Raw genomic sequence first — 13853 nt, 5'->3', positions numbered from 1 at the left:
GTTACTGAATGAGCCCTTATTGACACCCTGGGGATTCTTTTACTAAAGCAGTAGGAAAAGCGGTTTTAGCAAGCCGATTAACGCATGTCTTTACCATGTGCTAAGGCCATTTTTTTGCCACAGCAGGAAAATGGCTGACTTCCCCATGTTCCTAATTAATGGGCAATTTCTGTGACTGTTAATTAATTGACTTTTAGCATTTATACACTGCTTAAAGAGTTACCACATGAGCCCTTACCAACAACTATTTTGTAGGTGGTAAGGGCCCATGCGCTAAGCCCCCATGCTAATCAATTAGCATGTGGCAATGCCTCACGCACTAACTGATTAGCACTGTCACACTCACTCTCCGCCCCCAAAAAACACCCCTTATAGAAAATTCCCCAAAACTATTTCTATGCGGTTTACAACGATTAAGCAAAGGTACAAATTGATTGACTTTAAGAGGGGAGGAAGAAAGAGGGTTAATAGGACAGGAAATCCATTTTTGAGGAGAGAGTGATCAATAGAACAAGTTAATCGCTATAGAGGGGAGAGAGAAGAGAGGATCAGTTGTCTAGATACTTTAGGAACAGGTGTGTTTTCAGACGTTTCCTAAATTCCTCATAAGTAGTGGGCGAAAGCAATTGTTCTAGGTCTTTACCCCATGATGCTGCTTGGTGCGAGAGAAGATGTTCATGGTGTTTTTTCAGTTTACAACCTTTCACTGGGGGGAACCTGGAACGGAACCCCCGTGAATATCAGGGGGGTACTGTAGTAGTATTTTTCCTGTACTTGGTTTTCAGGAGTAAGAGTGTTCCCTTCTGGTACTGGAAACAGGTTATCATCATACTGTAAATGTTCTTTCTAGAATATACTTGGAGAGGTTTATGAACATTGCAGACCACTGAAAAGTGGTGAATATTTTAGCTTATTTATGGCTGCCCACAGATGGTCACCTTGATATAATGGAGAACATTTATGGCCTATGGTTACCCATTATTTATGCCCATATTTATATAGGACTCTACAAGAAAGAAGCCTTAAGATCAACCCTGTATTCCAAATCCTTTATAGCAAAAAAAAAGGGGGTACCAAGATGAAGGATATTAATAGAGACGTATGGTGGAAGGTGATATTAGGAATTGATGACAATAGTTTTTCTGTTATCATGATAATGAAAACTCAAATAAACATTTATTTTAAAAAATAGTCCAGCATTGGATGAAGGCGGGCATACATACTCTAGATGATGTAATTTATGAGGGAAAGCTGCTTGATTTTTCACGACTACAACAAACATTTGGTATTGCTAAAACTCAAAGTTATAGGTGGTTGCAGTGAAGCAGGCCATTCAGGAGGGGTTCCCTGATTGGAAAAATCCTAAAAATCAGTATAGATTGCCATTCCTGTGCTTCCAGACGGATTTCCTGGGTCACCATGGTGCTCAGTGGTATAAATTAATATCTGGATTTTTCAATAAGAAACCAAAAACTGGTCTTCATGACATTTGGATCATTGAAATAAAGCATCAAATTACTGTATCTCAATGGCCATGAATCTGGACTTGGAGGATGAGATGTACGGTTTCTGCATCTATGAGACAAACATGGTTTTTCTTGTTACATAGAACATTTTGGACTCCGGTTAAGAACATAAGAACATAAGAAGTTGCCTCCGCTGAGTCAGACCAGAGGTCCATCCTGCCCAGCGGTCCGCTCTCGCGGCGGCCCATCAGGCCTAATTGCCTGAACAGTGTCCCTGACTAATTTTGTAACTGCCTCTAATCCTATCCCTATTACCTACCTCTACTCCTATCTGTACCCCTCAATCCCTTTGTCCTCCAGGTACCTGTCCAGACCCTCTTTGAAGCCCTGTAGCGTGCTCCTGCTTATCACATCCTCCGGTAGCACGTTCCATGTATCCACCACCCTCTGAGTGAAAAAGAACTTCCTGGCGTTTGTTCTAAACCTTTCCCCTTTCAATTTCTCCCCGAAATTTGAAAAATCTGTCCCTGTCTACTCTTTCTATGCCCTTCATGATCTTGAAGGTTTCTATCATGTCTCACCTAAGTCTCCGCTTTTCCAGGGAGAAAAGCCCCAGCTTCTTCAGTCTGTCAGTATATGAGAGGTCTTCCATACCCTTTATTAGCCTAGTTGCTCTTTTCTGGACTCTCTCAAGTACCGCCATGTCCTTTTGAGATACGGCGACCAGTACTGGACACAGTACTCCAGGTGCGGGCGCACCATTGCACGATACAGTGGCAGGATGACTTCCTTCGTCCTGGTCGTGATACCCTTCTTAATGATGCCCAACATTCTGTTTGCCTTCCTTGAGGCCGTGGTGCACTGCGCCGACGCCTTCAATGATGTGTCTACCATCACTCCCAGGTCTCTTTCAAGGTTACTCAGATTACAGAAATTAGATAGCTCCAAGTCTAATAGATGAACCTGGGACATTAGATCATCTATTATACTATTGTCCCTTGATACTTCAGTTTTGGAGATCCATTTGGGATCAGGTGAACAAAGTACTAACATACAACACTATGCTATTTGGCACTTTAATGAGAGCTAAAAGTCAAATATCATCTCACAATAACAGACTTCTCTTTATTATGACAGGAGTTGCCCTACAGCTTATTTTAAGAAATTGGAAAAACTGGGATCAATTAAACTATACCTTTTGGTGGGAGTCTCTGTGTCACGTCTTTAAAATGGAACGTATTATAGCTATACAACAGGGACATTATAAAAAGTTTCTGGAAATTTGGGAGCCATTGACAAAATACTGCAAAGAATGATTGTTGTTGATTTTGCCCCTTGATCATGCACGTCCAGGGTGGGTGTGGGTGGGAGGGGGGGGTTGGAAAATATTTTTAATCTTTAATTTGAGTGCAATTTTTGAATATGAAGATGGGGGGTGTTATATGTATTTGTCATAGATTACAATTTGATTGAATTTAGGTGCTATTATAGTGTAATTTGATTGTATATTGTGTTGCACTTATTTTTGGTTTCAAAATGAATAAAGATAATAAAATAAAAAATAGTCCAAATTTATCTTGGTACCCCCTTTTTATTGCTATAAAACATATTTATATAGGAAGCATGTCCTTCCTGTTTGAAAAAATAGGTGTATATATATTATATATATGTATATTATATGGAGGGTATTCTCTTGCAAGTCTCACTGAAGGGAAATCGGTTCCTTGCTGAGAAGCCACCCAAGTCTTTGCTCAGAGACATATTTCAATGATGTTGCCATTTGTGCATGGCTATTACCAAAAATGATTGTGTAAGCCCTTACTGCCACCTATGTGCTCCTCCTGTGTATCTCTCCCTCCTACTCATTCACTCCCATGTCCAGCACCTCTCTCTCTCCCTCCCAGGCATCACCCCATGCAGCATTTTCCTCCTTCCTCCTTTCTACTGCCATTTCCAACATTTCTGTTTCCTTCCCACTGTCCACCACCTCTGTCAACCCCTGCCTTTTGCCCTGGGTCAAACCTCTCTATCCCCCTCCATGCACCATCTCTCCCCTTTATTATAATGTGCAACATTTCACCCTCTCCCTTCACCATTCATGTCTCCATCACCTCCCCACCTTCCTTCTTCCCCTCACCCATGTCAGCAACTTTCTTTCCTTCCCTCCCCCTATGCCAATAACTTTCCATGGTAGTATTGTTTTGCTGATTCATGCTGTCATGCTCACTCTCTGCCCCCAGACTTGCACCCTCTGAGAAAATTAAAGAAAATGTTTTAACATGTGGTTTGCATGAACACATCAGGCTTTTACTCAGTGGGTACCTAGGGGGGGGGGCGGGCCGCCCCGGGTACCAGCCCTAAGGGGGTGTTCCCGGCCTTGCCGTTCAGTCCCCCGCCACCCCCGAAGGACCGCTCGCCCCACTGACCTTCCTGCACCACCTGTGAAGCAGCCCGCAGCAGGATCGCGAAGTCAGCGTCAGCATCCCTGCGCTGCTTCCTGCGCCGCGATCCCGCCCCTCCTCTGACGTCAGAGGAGGGGCGGGACCGTGGCGCAGGAAGCAGCGCAGGGATCGCTGACGCTGACTTCGCGATCCTGCTGCGGCTGCTTCATAGGTGGTGCGGGGAGGCCAGGGGGGCGAGCGGTCCTTCGGGGTGGGTCGGGGCATCAGGCCTTCAGGGTGGGGCGGGCGGGCAGGCAAGCAGGCTTTCAAGGGGGAGGGGGTGACAGGCAGGCAGGCAGGCCTTCAAGGGGGGACAGGCCTTCGGGGGGGGTGCAGACCTTCAAGGGGTGCAGGCCTTCAAGGGGGGCAGGCAGGCCTTCAGGGGGGTGCAGGCCTTCGGGGGGGGTGTAGGCCTTTGGGGGGGTGCAGACCTTCAAGGGGGTGCAGGCCTTCAAGGGGGGGAACAGGCCTTCAAGAGGGGAAAGGCAGGCAGGCCTTCAAGGGGGGGGAAGGCCTACAAGGGGGGGGACAGGCCTACAAGGGGGGGGGGACAGGCCTTCAAGGGGGGGACAGGCCTTCGGGGGGGGGGTGCAGACCTTCAAGGGAGGGCAGGCCTTCGGGGGGGGGGTGCAGTCCTTCAAGGGGGTGCAGGCCTTCAAGGGGGGGAAAGGCAGGCAGGCAGGCCTTCAAGGGGGGGACAGGCCTACAAGGGGGGGAGAAGCTACAAGGGGGTGGTACAAGCCTTCAAGTGGGGGACAGGCCTTCGGGGGGGGTGCAGACCTTCAAGGGAGTGCAGGCCTTCGAGGGGGGTGGTGCAGGCCTTCAAGGGGGTGCAGGCCTTCAAGGGGGGACAGGCCTTCAAGGGGGGAAAGGCAGGCAGGCAGGCCTTCAAGGGGGGACAGGCCTACAAGGGGGGGGAGAAGCTACAAGGGGGTGGGACAGGCCTTCAAGTGGGGGACAGGCCTTCGGGGGGGTGCAGGCCTTCGGGGGGGTGCAGGCCTTCGGGGGGTGCAGACCTTCAAGGGGGGGACAGGCAGGCAGGCCTTCAAGGGGGGGACAGGCCTACAAGGGGAAGGGACAGGCCTTCAAGGGGGGTGCAGGCCTTCAAGGTGGGACAGGCAGACCTTTAAGGGGGGACAGGCCTTTGGGGGGGGACCATGATTTAGAAGTACACGGAGGGAAGGGGGTGTTCAAAGAGACATGCATATGCCAAACTTTGGGGGGGGGGGAAAGAAATAATGGGTCTGAAAATAGAGGAGAGGGAGAGAGATGATGGACCATGGGATTTAGGGAGGGAAGGAACAGAAAGGGAGAGAAATTGGACACAAGGGATGGTGTGGAGGAGGGATAGAGATACTGGATAGGAGGGTAATTAGGAAAAGAAAGGGAGAGATGGTGGACTCTGGGATGGTGGGGAAGGAGGGAGAGATGCCGGATGAAAGGGTATTTAAGAAAAGGTGGATCTGTGGAGGGAGATGAAAAAAAGGAAAGATACCAGACTTCCTGGGAAGGGAAGGGAAATGGAAAGGGAGGACAGAGTTGGCAGATGGATGGTTAGCATGCAGAAAGAAGGAGACCCTGGCAAGCAAGTTATCAGAAGAAAACCAGAGCCTTGGACCAACAAGATTTGAAATATAACCAGACAACAAAAGGTAGAAAAATTAATTTTATTTTCTGTTTTGTGATTATAACATGTCAGATTTGAAATGTGTATCCTGCCAGAGCTGGCGTTGGACTGCAAACGTGAGCTAGGATTTAACAGAAAGAGGAAAAGTCCTTTTTGTTTCTTTATTTTATTTACACCACAGCGCCAGTGTGGTTAGGAGAAGCCAAAGGGGGTGAAAAAGCTATAAAACCCACCAGGAGTTTTGAAAAAAATCACCCAACTGGGCAGGAAAATCGAATTGAAAAACCAATTCAATAGGGCTGAATCGAATCAAAATTTTTTTTTCCTGTATCTGGCAGCATTAGTTTGCGCTACTGTCTTAGACTTTAGGACCTGGGATTGGGGAGAGATGGCATCCTCAGTACTTTATAATGCAAGTGAAACGAGGATTTGGTCAGACTTTTGAAGGGTCTGCAGAAAAAAAATATTGTATAGGCCGGGGACATGAGACAGCAGGAAATGGGAACTTTTCTTCCTTCTATTTTTGTGAATGGAAAGGCTGAGGATGTCAGAGAGGTCAGTTAAAATATGTGCTTTATAAGAAAATATAATAATGTGTTTTATAAAGTTTATAGCATAGCTGGCCTACCCAGTGAGGTGTTCCTAGTGGTGATGGTGGCAGCGTGTCAATGTGTTGAGAGGAAGAGGTGGTCTGGGAAATTCTGCTGAGCAAACTCCGGGCCCATTTCCACCCCCCAGTTAGTCCACTCCACTCAACTGATTCACACACTGAGTGGGTCTTTGGGTGTTGTTTTGGGATCTCTTCCAGTGGTTTATCTCCTTCTGGTCCAAGGAAGGAAACTTTGTTATCCTTAGCATTGACCTACAGAATATGTTTGTAACAGCGCTGCTTGTGTGGCATTAGGCTATGTAGTGATCGAAAGAAAAAAACAGACCTTTGCACATTTTTGCACTATATGGTGGGTGTATGAGGAGATTCACATTTCCTGCACAGCTAAGTCCATGTGAAGTTACCTTGTGCTGTATTTGACATCTAGCAAGGTCTCTGTTTGAAAGGAAAGATCTAAACTTAAAAATGAAGTGGCCAGAAGTTATGGTAAAAGCAGATAGTGTAGCTGGTTTTAAGAAAGATTTGGACAAATTCCTGGAGGAAAAGTCCATAATCTGTTATTAAGACATGGGGGAAGTGTCTGCTTGCCCTGGATCGGTAGCATGGAATGTTGCTACTCTTTGGGTTTTGACCAGGTATTAGTGTCCTGGATTGGCTACCATGAGAATGGGCTACTGGGCATGATGGACCATTGGTCTGACCCAGTTAGGCTATTCTTATGTTATATTCTCATCTGTAGGGGCCTTTGTTTTCACTTCTTATTTTAATGTATTTTTTTTCTGGGAACTTATCAGTGTTTTTTATAATGGGAACAAAAATGGAAGAGAATTAATGTGTGTGGAATGGGGGGTAACTAATTTCTTCAGCTAAATAATTCAATCCACTTCAAACAGACATAGGAGAACTTGTGCACCATTCACACACCCTCCAACCAAAAACGTCAAAAGAAAAAAACTGTTCGACAACCTCCTAGCCATTCGAGCTGCAACACTCGACCCCCAACTCTACAACCAATTGATATCAACCACAGACTGCAAAAACTTCAAAAAGAAATAAAAACCCTTCTATTCAAAAAACACATAAAACCGAACTAACACAATCAGAACTGTCCCAAGCATCACCTGCAACTACTCCATATGTACTTCTAATGTCATGACAATTTAGACATAATTTATGTTATGTTATGTTTGGAATAATGGTTACATATATGAGGTTCAATAAAAGAAAATTTTCACTGCCTGTTTCTATTCTGACCATTTATTCCATTTCATGGTTATTGCAAAAAAAAAAAAAAAAAAATTTTTTTTACATGGGGGGGGGGGGGGGGGTAAAAAAATGATGGGCCCCGGGTGCCACATACCCTAGGTACGCCACTGCTTTTACTGCAGGTCGCCTCAGTGCATTCTGTGGCAAGCCCTTTTAAACTGTGTTAAGTGCATGCTAGCGCTTGCTATAGCTTGGTATAAGGAGAACTTACTGAATAAAGAGAGAGCACGACATAAAAATGCTTCTGCAATGCAAAAAAGAGAGAGCACGACAATAGCCACTACATATAAAAGCTTCTGCAATGACCTTAATCTTGTTCTTTGTAATCTTTTGCCATATTGAATGCAAAATGTAAAAGCTGGTATGAATTTAAGACAAAAAGCTTATGAAGAAGCCCCTAAAATCTAGTGTAATTAGTGGCTTAAATATGAACCATTCTTCCATCTTCTGCAAAGAAGCATATCTGGTTTGAGCCTTATACCAACTAGCCATTGATGATTGTAGAGCTCTTTGAATGGTAGCTTTTTTTTTTTTTTTTTGAGGGAGGGAGTTAGAAGACATGAAAAAGAAGCAGAGAAATCCGAAGTAATAAATCTACTGTGTTCCACTGGTATTCTGAAAAAAAGTTTGCATAGATGCAATTTCATAGACTGAACAGATACTTTGTGAATGAAAGTCACGGAAAAGTAGGTAGAAGCTGGAGAATTTTGATTTTGACAAAAGAATTAATTTCCTGTTCTTTCATTTCAGTGACTATTTCAACAAGTACCTTCTTTGATGGCTTACTGGTAACAGGCCTCTATACATCTACCAGCGTTCAGACACCACAGAGTATTGGGGGATCTAGTGCTTTTGGATTTGGTAAGTCTAATATACTGTAGTTAAATTAATTAATCAGCATACCATACTGTACAATTTCTTATATCCCACAATTTCAGCTAGGATTCATTACGGTATGCAGTAAGATTGCAAACATAGTTCATTGAGGTTACAGTAAGATTTCTAGGATCAGAGATGGATAGATATCGATTGACTTACAAAGAACTTAGATAAATGTCTTTTAGCATTTGTCTGAAATTGTACTAAGTAGGGAGCTGACACAGATATAGAGGTAGGCTATTCCACACTTTGGGACCCTGAAATTTGAAGGTAGATTTGAATAACTTTTTCCGTTGAACATGTTGGGGAGAAGGGAAGATCAGCTTGAGGCATTGTGGTGTTCTCGAGTTGAGAAAGTCACATATACTTAGCAAGCCAAACATCATGATGTGTTTGTAGTATTTCCATTGAAATATGTTTTATATGAGTATACTCATGAGTAAACTATAGTTTTATTCAGATGACTTCTAAAAGTTAATTCCGTACTATCCTGCTAGACCAGTCCAGACTGATGGGTTATGTTCTCCTATCAGCAGACAGAGGCAGAGATTTGAAGATTCTGATGACTTCATCAGTATAACAGGTGGTGCAAACAGGAATATTCCCAGTATTTCTTTGTCTCCAGCAAATGGTGCAGGTTGACCAATGCAGCAGGATTTCTTCTAAATGGGCTTTTCTCTCCAAGGTGCAGTCTATTGCCTCCAGTCCTTGACACTGAGTACTGGTCTAGGTATTGTTCTTAGGGATTGGTCCACAGATCTTCCTCTGGTTGAACTTGAAGGTGGTTTTTTTTTTTTTGGTTTATGGTTTAATAGCAGGAGAAAAAAAGTACCAAGGGCCTGTTAGAATGGGATAGTAAAACCCTCTTTGTTAATAGATCCAACACGGGCCATGTTTCGGTGTTAACACCTGCATCAGAGGTTGTAGGAGTGTCTCTGCATCACCTTTTGGAGGCTAGAGGACTGGCTAGGCCCTGAACCATCTTTTCTGATGTGAGGCATCGTGGATCCTGCCTACCACTTGTTTACAAGTTTCTTGCTCTCAGCCAAGGTCATTCATCTACAGTGGGCTTCAGACTAGCTCCTGAGAATGTGTGTAGGAGCAAGCATCACATGGAATGTTATGAAGCCCTTCTTGTTATGTTATCATCTTGGTGGGACTAAACCTAAGACAGAGGGTAAACCCTCCATCCCTCCTTGTGAGACCCAACAGTAACCTGGACGAATACATTGGTCCATGTTGCCACCTAGTCAAGACTAGAAAGTTTTCAGACCAGACAGTTTTGCTTTGGTGGTGGGAGAAGATTTCCTGGTAGCCGGGCACATCTCTGTGAAGAGAAAGGCTGTTTGTCTGGTGATTATAGACTTTGCCTTTATGTGCTAAGACTTGCACCAGAGAGAATTCTGCAGCGGAGTATTCTGGTTGTTATTAGACTGAGTGACCTAATGCCATAGCAATGCATAGACTTGTACTTTACTGACATCGGAACAAAGTGGGCTCGCTGCTAAGCTTATAGCCCTGAAGAGGAAATGTCCAAAGTCAGACTTAGACGTCCTATTGAAAATGGCTCTCCATGACTCCTAATGTCAACATAAGAACATAAAAATTGCCGCTGCTGGGTCAGACCACTGGTCCATCGTGCCCAGCAGTCCGCTTCCGTGGCGGCCCTTAGGTCAAAGACCAGCGCCCTAACTGAGACTAGCCTTACCTACGTACGTTCCGGTTCAGCAGGAACTTGTCCAACTTTGTCTTGAATCCCTGGAGGGTGTTTTCCCCTATAACAGCTTCTAGAAGAGTGTTCCAGTTTTCCACCACTCTCTGGGTAAAGAAGAACTTCCTTATGTTTGTACGGAATCTATCCCCTTTTAGCTTTAGAGTGTGTCCTGAAATGATCTGATATATACATTCTTTTGTTACATTTAGGATAACAAAGTATTAAAGTATTAAATACTCCCTAATGTCCATTTTAGCAATGCGAGGAAGAAGATCAACCAAGATTTGCATATGTCTAGGAGAAGTACCATATAATATTTGATGGATTAGAGTACACAGTTTAAATACCCAGTTGAAGCAGTGCAAAGATATTAATAGAGGGGACACTCGTTCATATCGAGAAACTTTATAGATTAACCTCCAAATTCTTGCAGTCCACCTAGTTAGGTGCCTACATCGGCTAATAGGCTAATTCAGTGCCGATAATTGGCATGTAACAACTCATAATTGACGTTAATTGAAGTTAATTGAATTCAGTGGTGTAGCAAGGGAAGGAAGTGCCCGAGGCAGTGGCGCCCAGCATTGAGCCGTGTGCCCTGTACTCTTCCCAGCCACTTGAGTGCTGCCCTCACACACCTCTTTAAATATTTGCCGGCTTGAGCAGCATCTTCCACCACCTGCTCGTGCCGGCCGCGGCTCCCTTCTGACGTTACTGCCTGGTTCTGCGACCAGGAACTGACGTGAGAAGGGGACCGAGGCTGGCGTGAGCAGGAAGTTGAAGATGCTGCTTGCACCAGTGAACATTTCAAGAGGTATGTGGTGGGTGTGGATAGGAGGAGAGGCCCTGGCGCCACTGCCAGGATGGCGTCCGGGGTGGCTAGCATCCTTGCCCCTCCATTACTGCACCACTGATTGAATGTTAGGTGCACCAGTTGGTAGGCACAATTCTGCAAAAATTAGGCGCTTTGTCCAAAGCGCCTCTCTAAAAGTGGGCATGGTTAGGGACAGATCATGGGCGTATTTTTGAGTTATGCACACGATTATAGAATTTGGGCCAATGTATGCACAACTTAGGCACGGGCATTTAGACCAGGAAAACCCTAGCACTATCTCCTTAGATCCTGCTAAAATAGCATTACAGTAATCTACCTGTGCCAGTACTAAAGACTGTGCCAGTAATCAAATGGCTCTTTTTTAAATAGAGAATATTCAGTCACATCATTTTACCCACATAAATGCCTTTCTAAACTAACGTACATTGTGTAAATATATTTTTGGATTATACTTTTGACGAAGACATTTTCTTCTTTCCCCTTTTAGCAGCCAGACTCTGTTGGTTGTATAAGCATATGTTGGGTTTTGTTAATGAGTCTTCTGGATTTTGTTTCCACCCCCCTCTTCTCAAACACCTGTTCTAAAGTATTTCTTATTTACATTTTTCGGCCTCTGGATTCAGGAACAGTCTTCAAGTGGAGGCTTGCCAGAAGAAACACTGCAGGACAGCAATTATGGAATAGATTTTATGCATGAATAGAGCTCGTGGTGTGCACCACTTTTGTGACAACAACAATACAAAAAAAAAAAAAAAGGTGCATTGCATTATTATCATGTGTATCAGGAGATGTATGGTTTAGAAAAAAAACCGATTAGAATGGAAAGAACACTAGCACCATCTGTCAACGTACAAATGGATGAAATTTATGTACCAAAATGCACTTAAACACTCATTTTACATAGACCATTAAGATTGGAACTGAGATTTTTAAGCAGGACTTAGTTCTGGCAGTATTTTACAAAGGTTCTGCCGAATGTGGAATTTGTTTTTTTATAAAATATTGTGACAAACTCACTGCGGGCTCTGGCTTTGTCCCAGGGATTAGGGAAAGGAAAGCACGGTCCCTGGTCAGAAGAGCTGACCAAGTAAATAGTAAGGAGTTAGAGTGGACTGACTATCCCTTAAATCTTGAAGCAGGAAAGGGAAGGCAGAAGTGTAAGCTTCCACAACAGTTTGTGCTTCACAGGTATAAAAGAAGTAGAAAACCTGGTAAGGTTCATGAGGACAGGAAATGGAATCATGTTCCTTTAAGGAAAGCTCAGCCCTGGTTACCCAGTAGGGGTAATCAGGCTCAGTACCTGAATGAGCTGGATCCAAGCCTCTTTCCCAGGAGAGAAGAGCAGGGATTAGCTCCATTTAAGCTCGGTGTTCTGAGAGCAAAGGTGAGGGAGAACTGGCAAGATAGACAACTGGAGTTCAGACCTGAAGGAAGGTCAGAAGTCAAGCCGGAAATAGAGGAGAAGCCTTTTCCCTCACTCAGGCAGTATCCAGGATGTGGAGATGACTGAGGAGCTGCTAGGCTTCAGCTCAGACACGGTGCCTGTTACCATAGATGGTTTTATGGATACTTCCAGCCCTTTTGAGGGAGTACAGGCTGATACAGAAGGTATGGATATCAGTCGTTGAGTCAGTAGCATCTGTAAACTGAATCAGGAAAGCTGTGCTGTGTTAGCAATACTTTTGTTTCTTGCACGGAGGGAACTGTGTACAGCTGACTAATTAAAGAGCAAGAGAGTTTCTCTGTCAGAACTGAGCTCCAAGAGTTTGCCTCCCTAAAATCTGAAAACTAATCTCAAGTCTCCCTGCTGAGTTATCTACTAAAAGGTTTAAGATAAAGCCCTTGAACAAACCCTGGGCTGAGCAGTGACAAGGAGCTTGCCAACTTTGAAGCTGGGGCTTAAGTTTGTTCTCTTTCCCTGTTTCAAGGAACAACTGGGCCAAGTTTGTTTGTCTATGAACTCTCATAGGTTTAAGGGAAGTTACGAGGTAATAACTTCCATAAGATACTCTTACCTGAAGGACCAGACCAGGAAAGGAAGTGTATGTATTTGAAGTATGGAAAGAATAATTCTTGTACAGAAAGTTTGCTTTCAATTGTTTTCAACTGCAACAAATTCTTATGTTCTCTGAAAGACTGATTCTGTTTTGGAAAGTTCAATCCTGGCTTGTTTGACAAACCAACAATAAAAACCTGATTTTGTTTAAAGAACTACTCTGGCCTGTGTTTCCATGTTTCTACCAACGGCATTCTGACTGGGTTGAAACAGTGCACGAGTCCTACCTACTTGAAGAGAGTCATCCCTCGTCCTAGGGAAGCCACGCCAAGGCCTCAGAAAAGACACCGTGCAGGCTACCTGCAAGCTAGGCAGGGCTTGCGGTGTGACAATATATATAAGGATGCGCAGGACTGTTTGTATATATGCCTGCAAGAGTAGCAGGAACAGCCCTTTTAGACATATAGATACCAAAAAAAAAAATGATTCGTACGCAGAGGTGGTGATTTTGCAATTTACACATGTAAAAGTTGCTCCCTTAATCCCTCTTGTAAAGCCCTGGCCAAAATGAGCACTGAGCGCACCCCATGATTAAGTATCTTTTTACTGTGGTAAACATGTTTTAGTGCTTACCACAGCTTGGTAAAAGTAGGGTTACCAGATTTTCCGGAACTAAAATCCGGACCCATGGCTCCGCCCCCCAGGCCCGCCCAGTTTCACACAAGCCACGCCCCATTCTGCCCCAGCCACGTCCCCCCTCAACCTGCTCACTTGTCAGGGGGGCATCTGCGCATTCGCCGGTGTGACGCGATGGCATCGCACACAAGCGCGTGATGCCACCACATTGCATCTGCCTTTACGCAGATGCCATCCCGACGTCACTCCTAGCTGGAAGCTTTTTAAAACCCAGACAAAGTGCCGGGTTTTGAAAAGCCGTCCAGACGCCCGGACTTGTCCTCTTAAAGGAGGACATGTTCGGGGAAATCTGGACATTTGTTAACCCTAGGTAAAAGGGCTTCATA

General features: G+C 44.5%; 1 protein-coding gene across 1 annotated transcript in view; it reads left to right on the top strand.

Annotated features, from left to right (window-relative positions):
* RELN (reelin) overlaps window positions 1-13853 on the top strand; it is a 534390-nt gene that overhangs the window by 54341 nt on the left and 466196 nt on the right. The window contains exon 2 of the mRNA XM_033958706.1: window positions 8161-8271. Within this exon, the coding sequence (XP_033814597.1) occupies window positions 8161-8271 (111 nt within the window). The remainder of the gene's footprint in view (window positions 1-8160; window positions 8272-13853) is intronic.

The sequence above is a fragment of the Geotrypetes seraphini genome, chromosome 9 (assembly GCF_902459505.1).
Source record: "Geotrypetes seraphini chromosome 9, aGeoSer1.1, whole genome shotgun sequence".
In the NCBI taxonomy this organism is placed as follows: domain Eukaryota; kingdom Metazoa; phylum Chordata; class Amphibia; order Gymnophiona; family Dermophiidae; genus Geotrypetes; species Geotrypetes seraphini.
The sequence above is the reverse complement of the archived record's forward strand: the minus strand, read 5'-3'. Positions and strand labels throughout refer to the sequence as shown.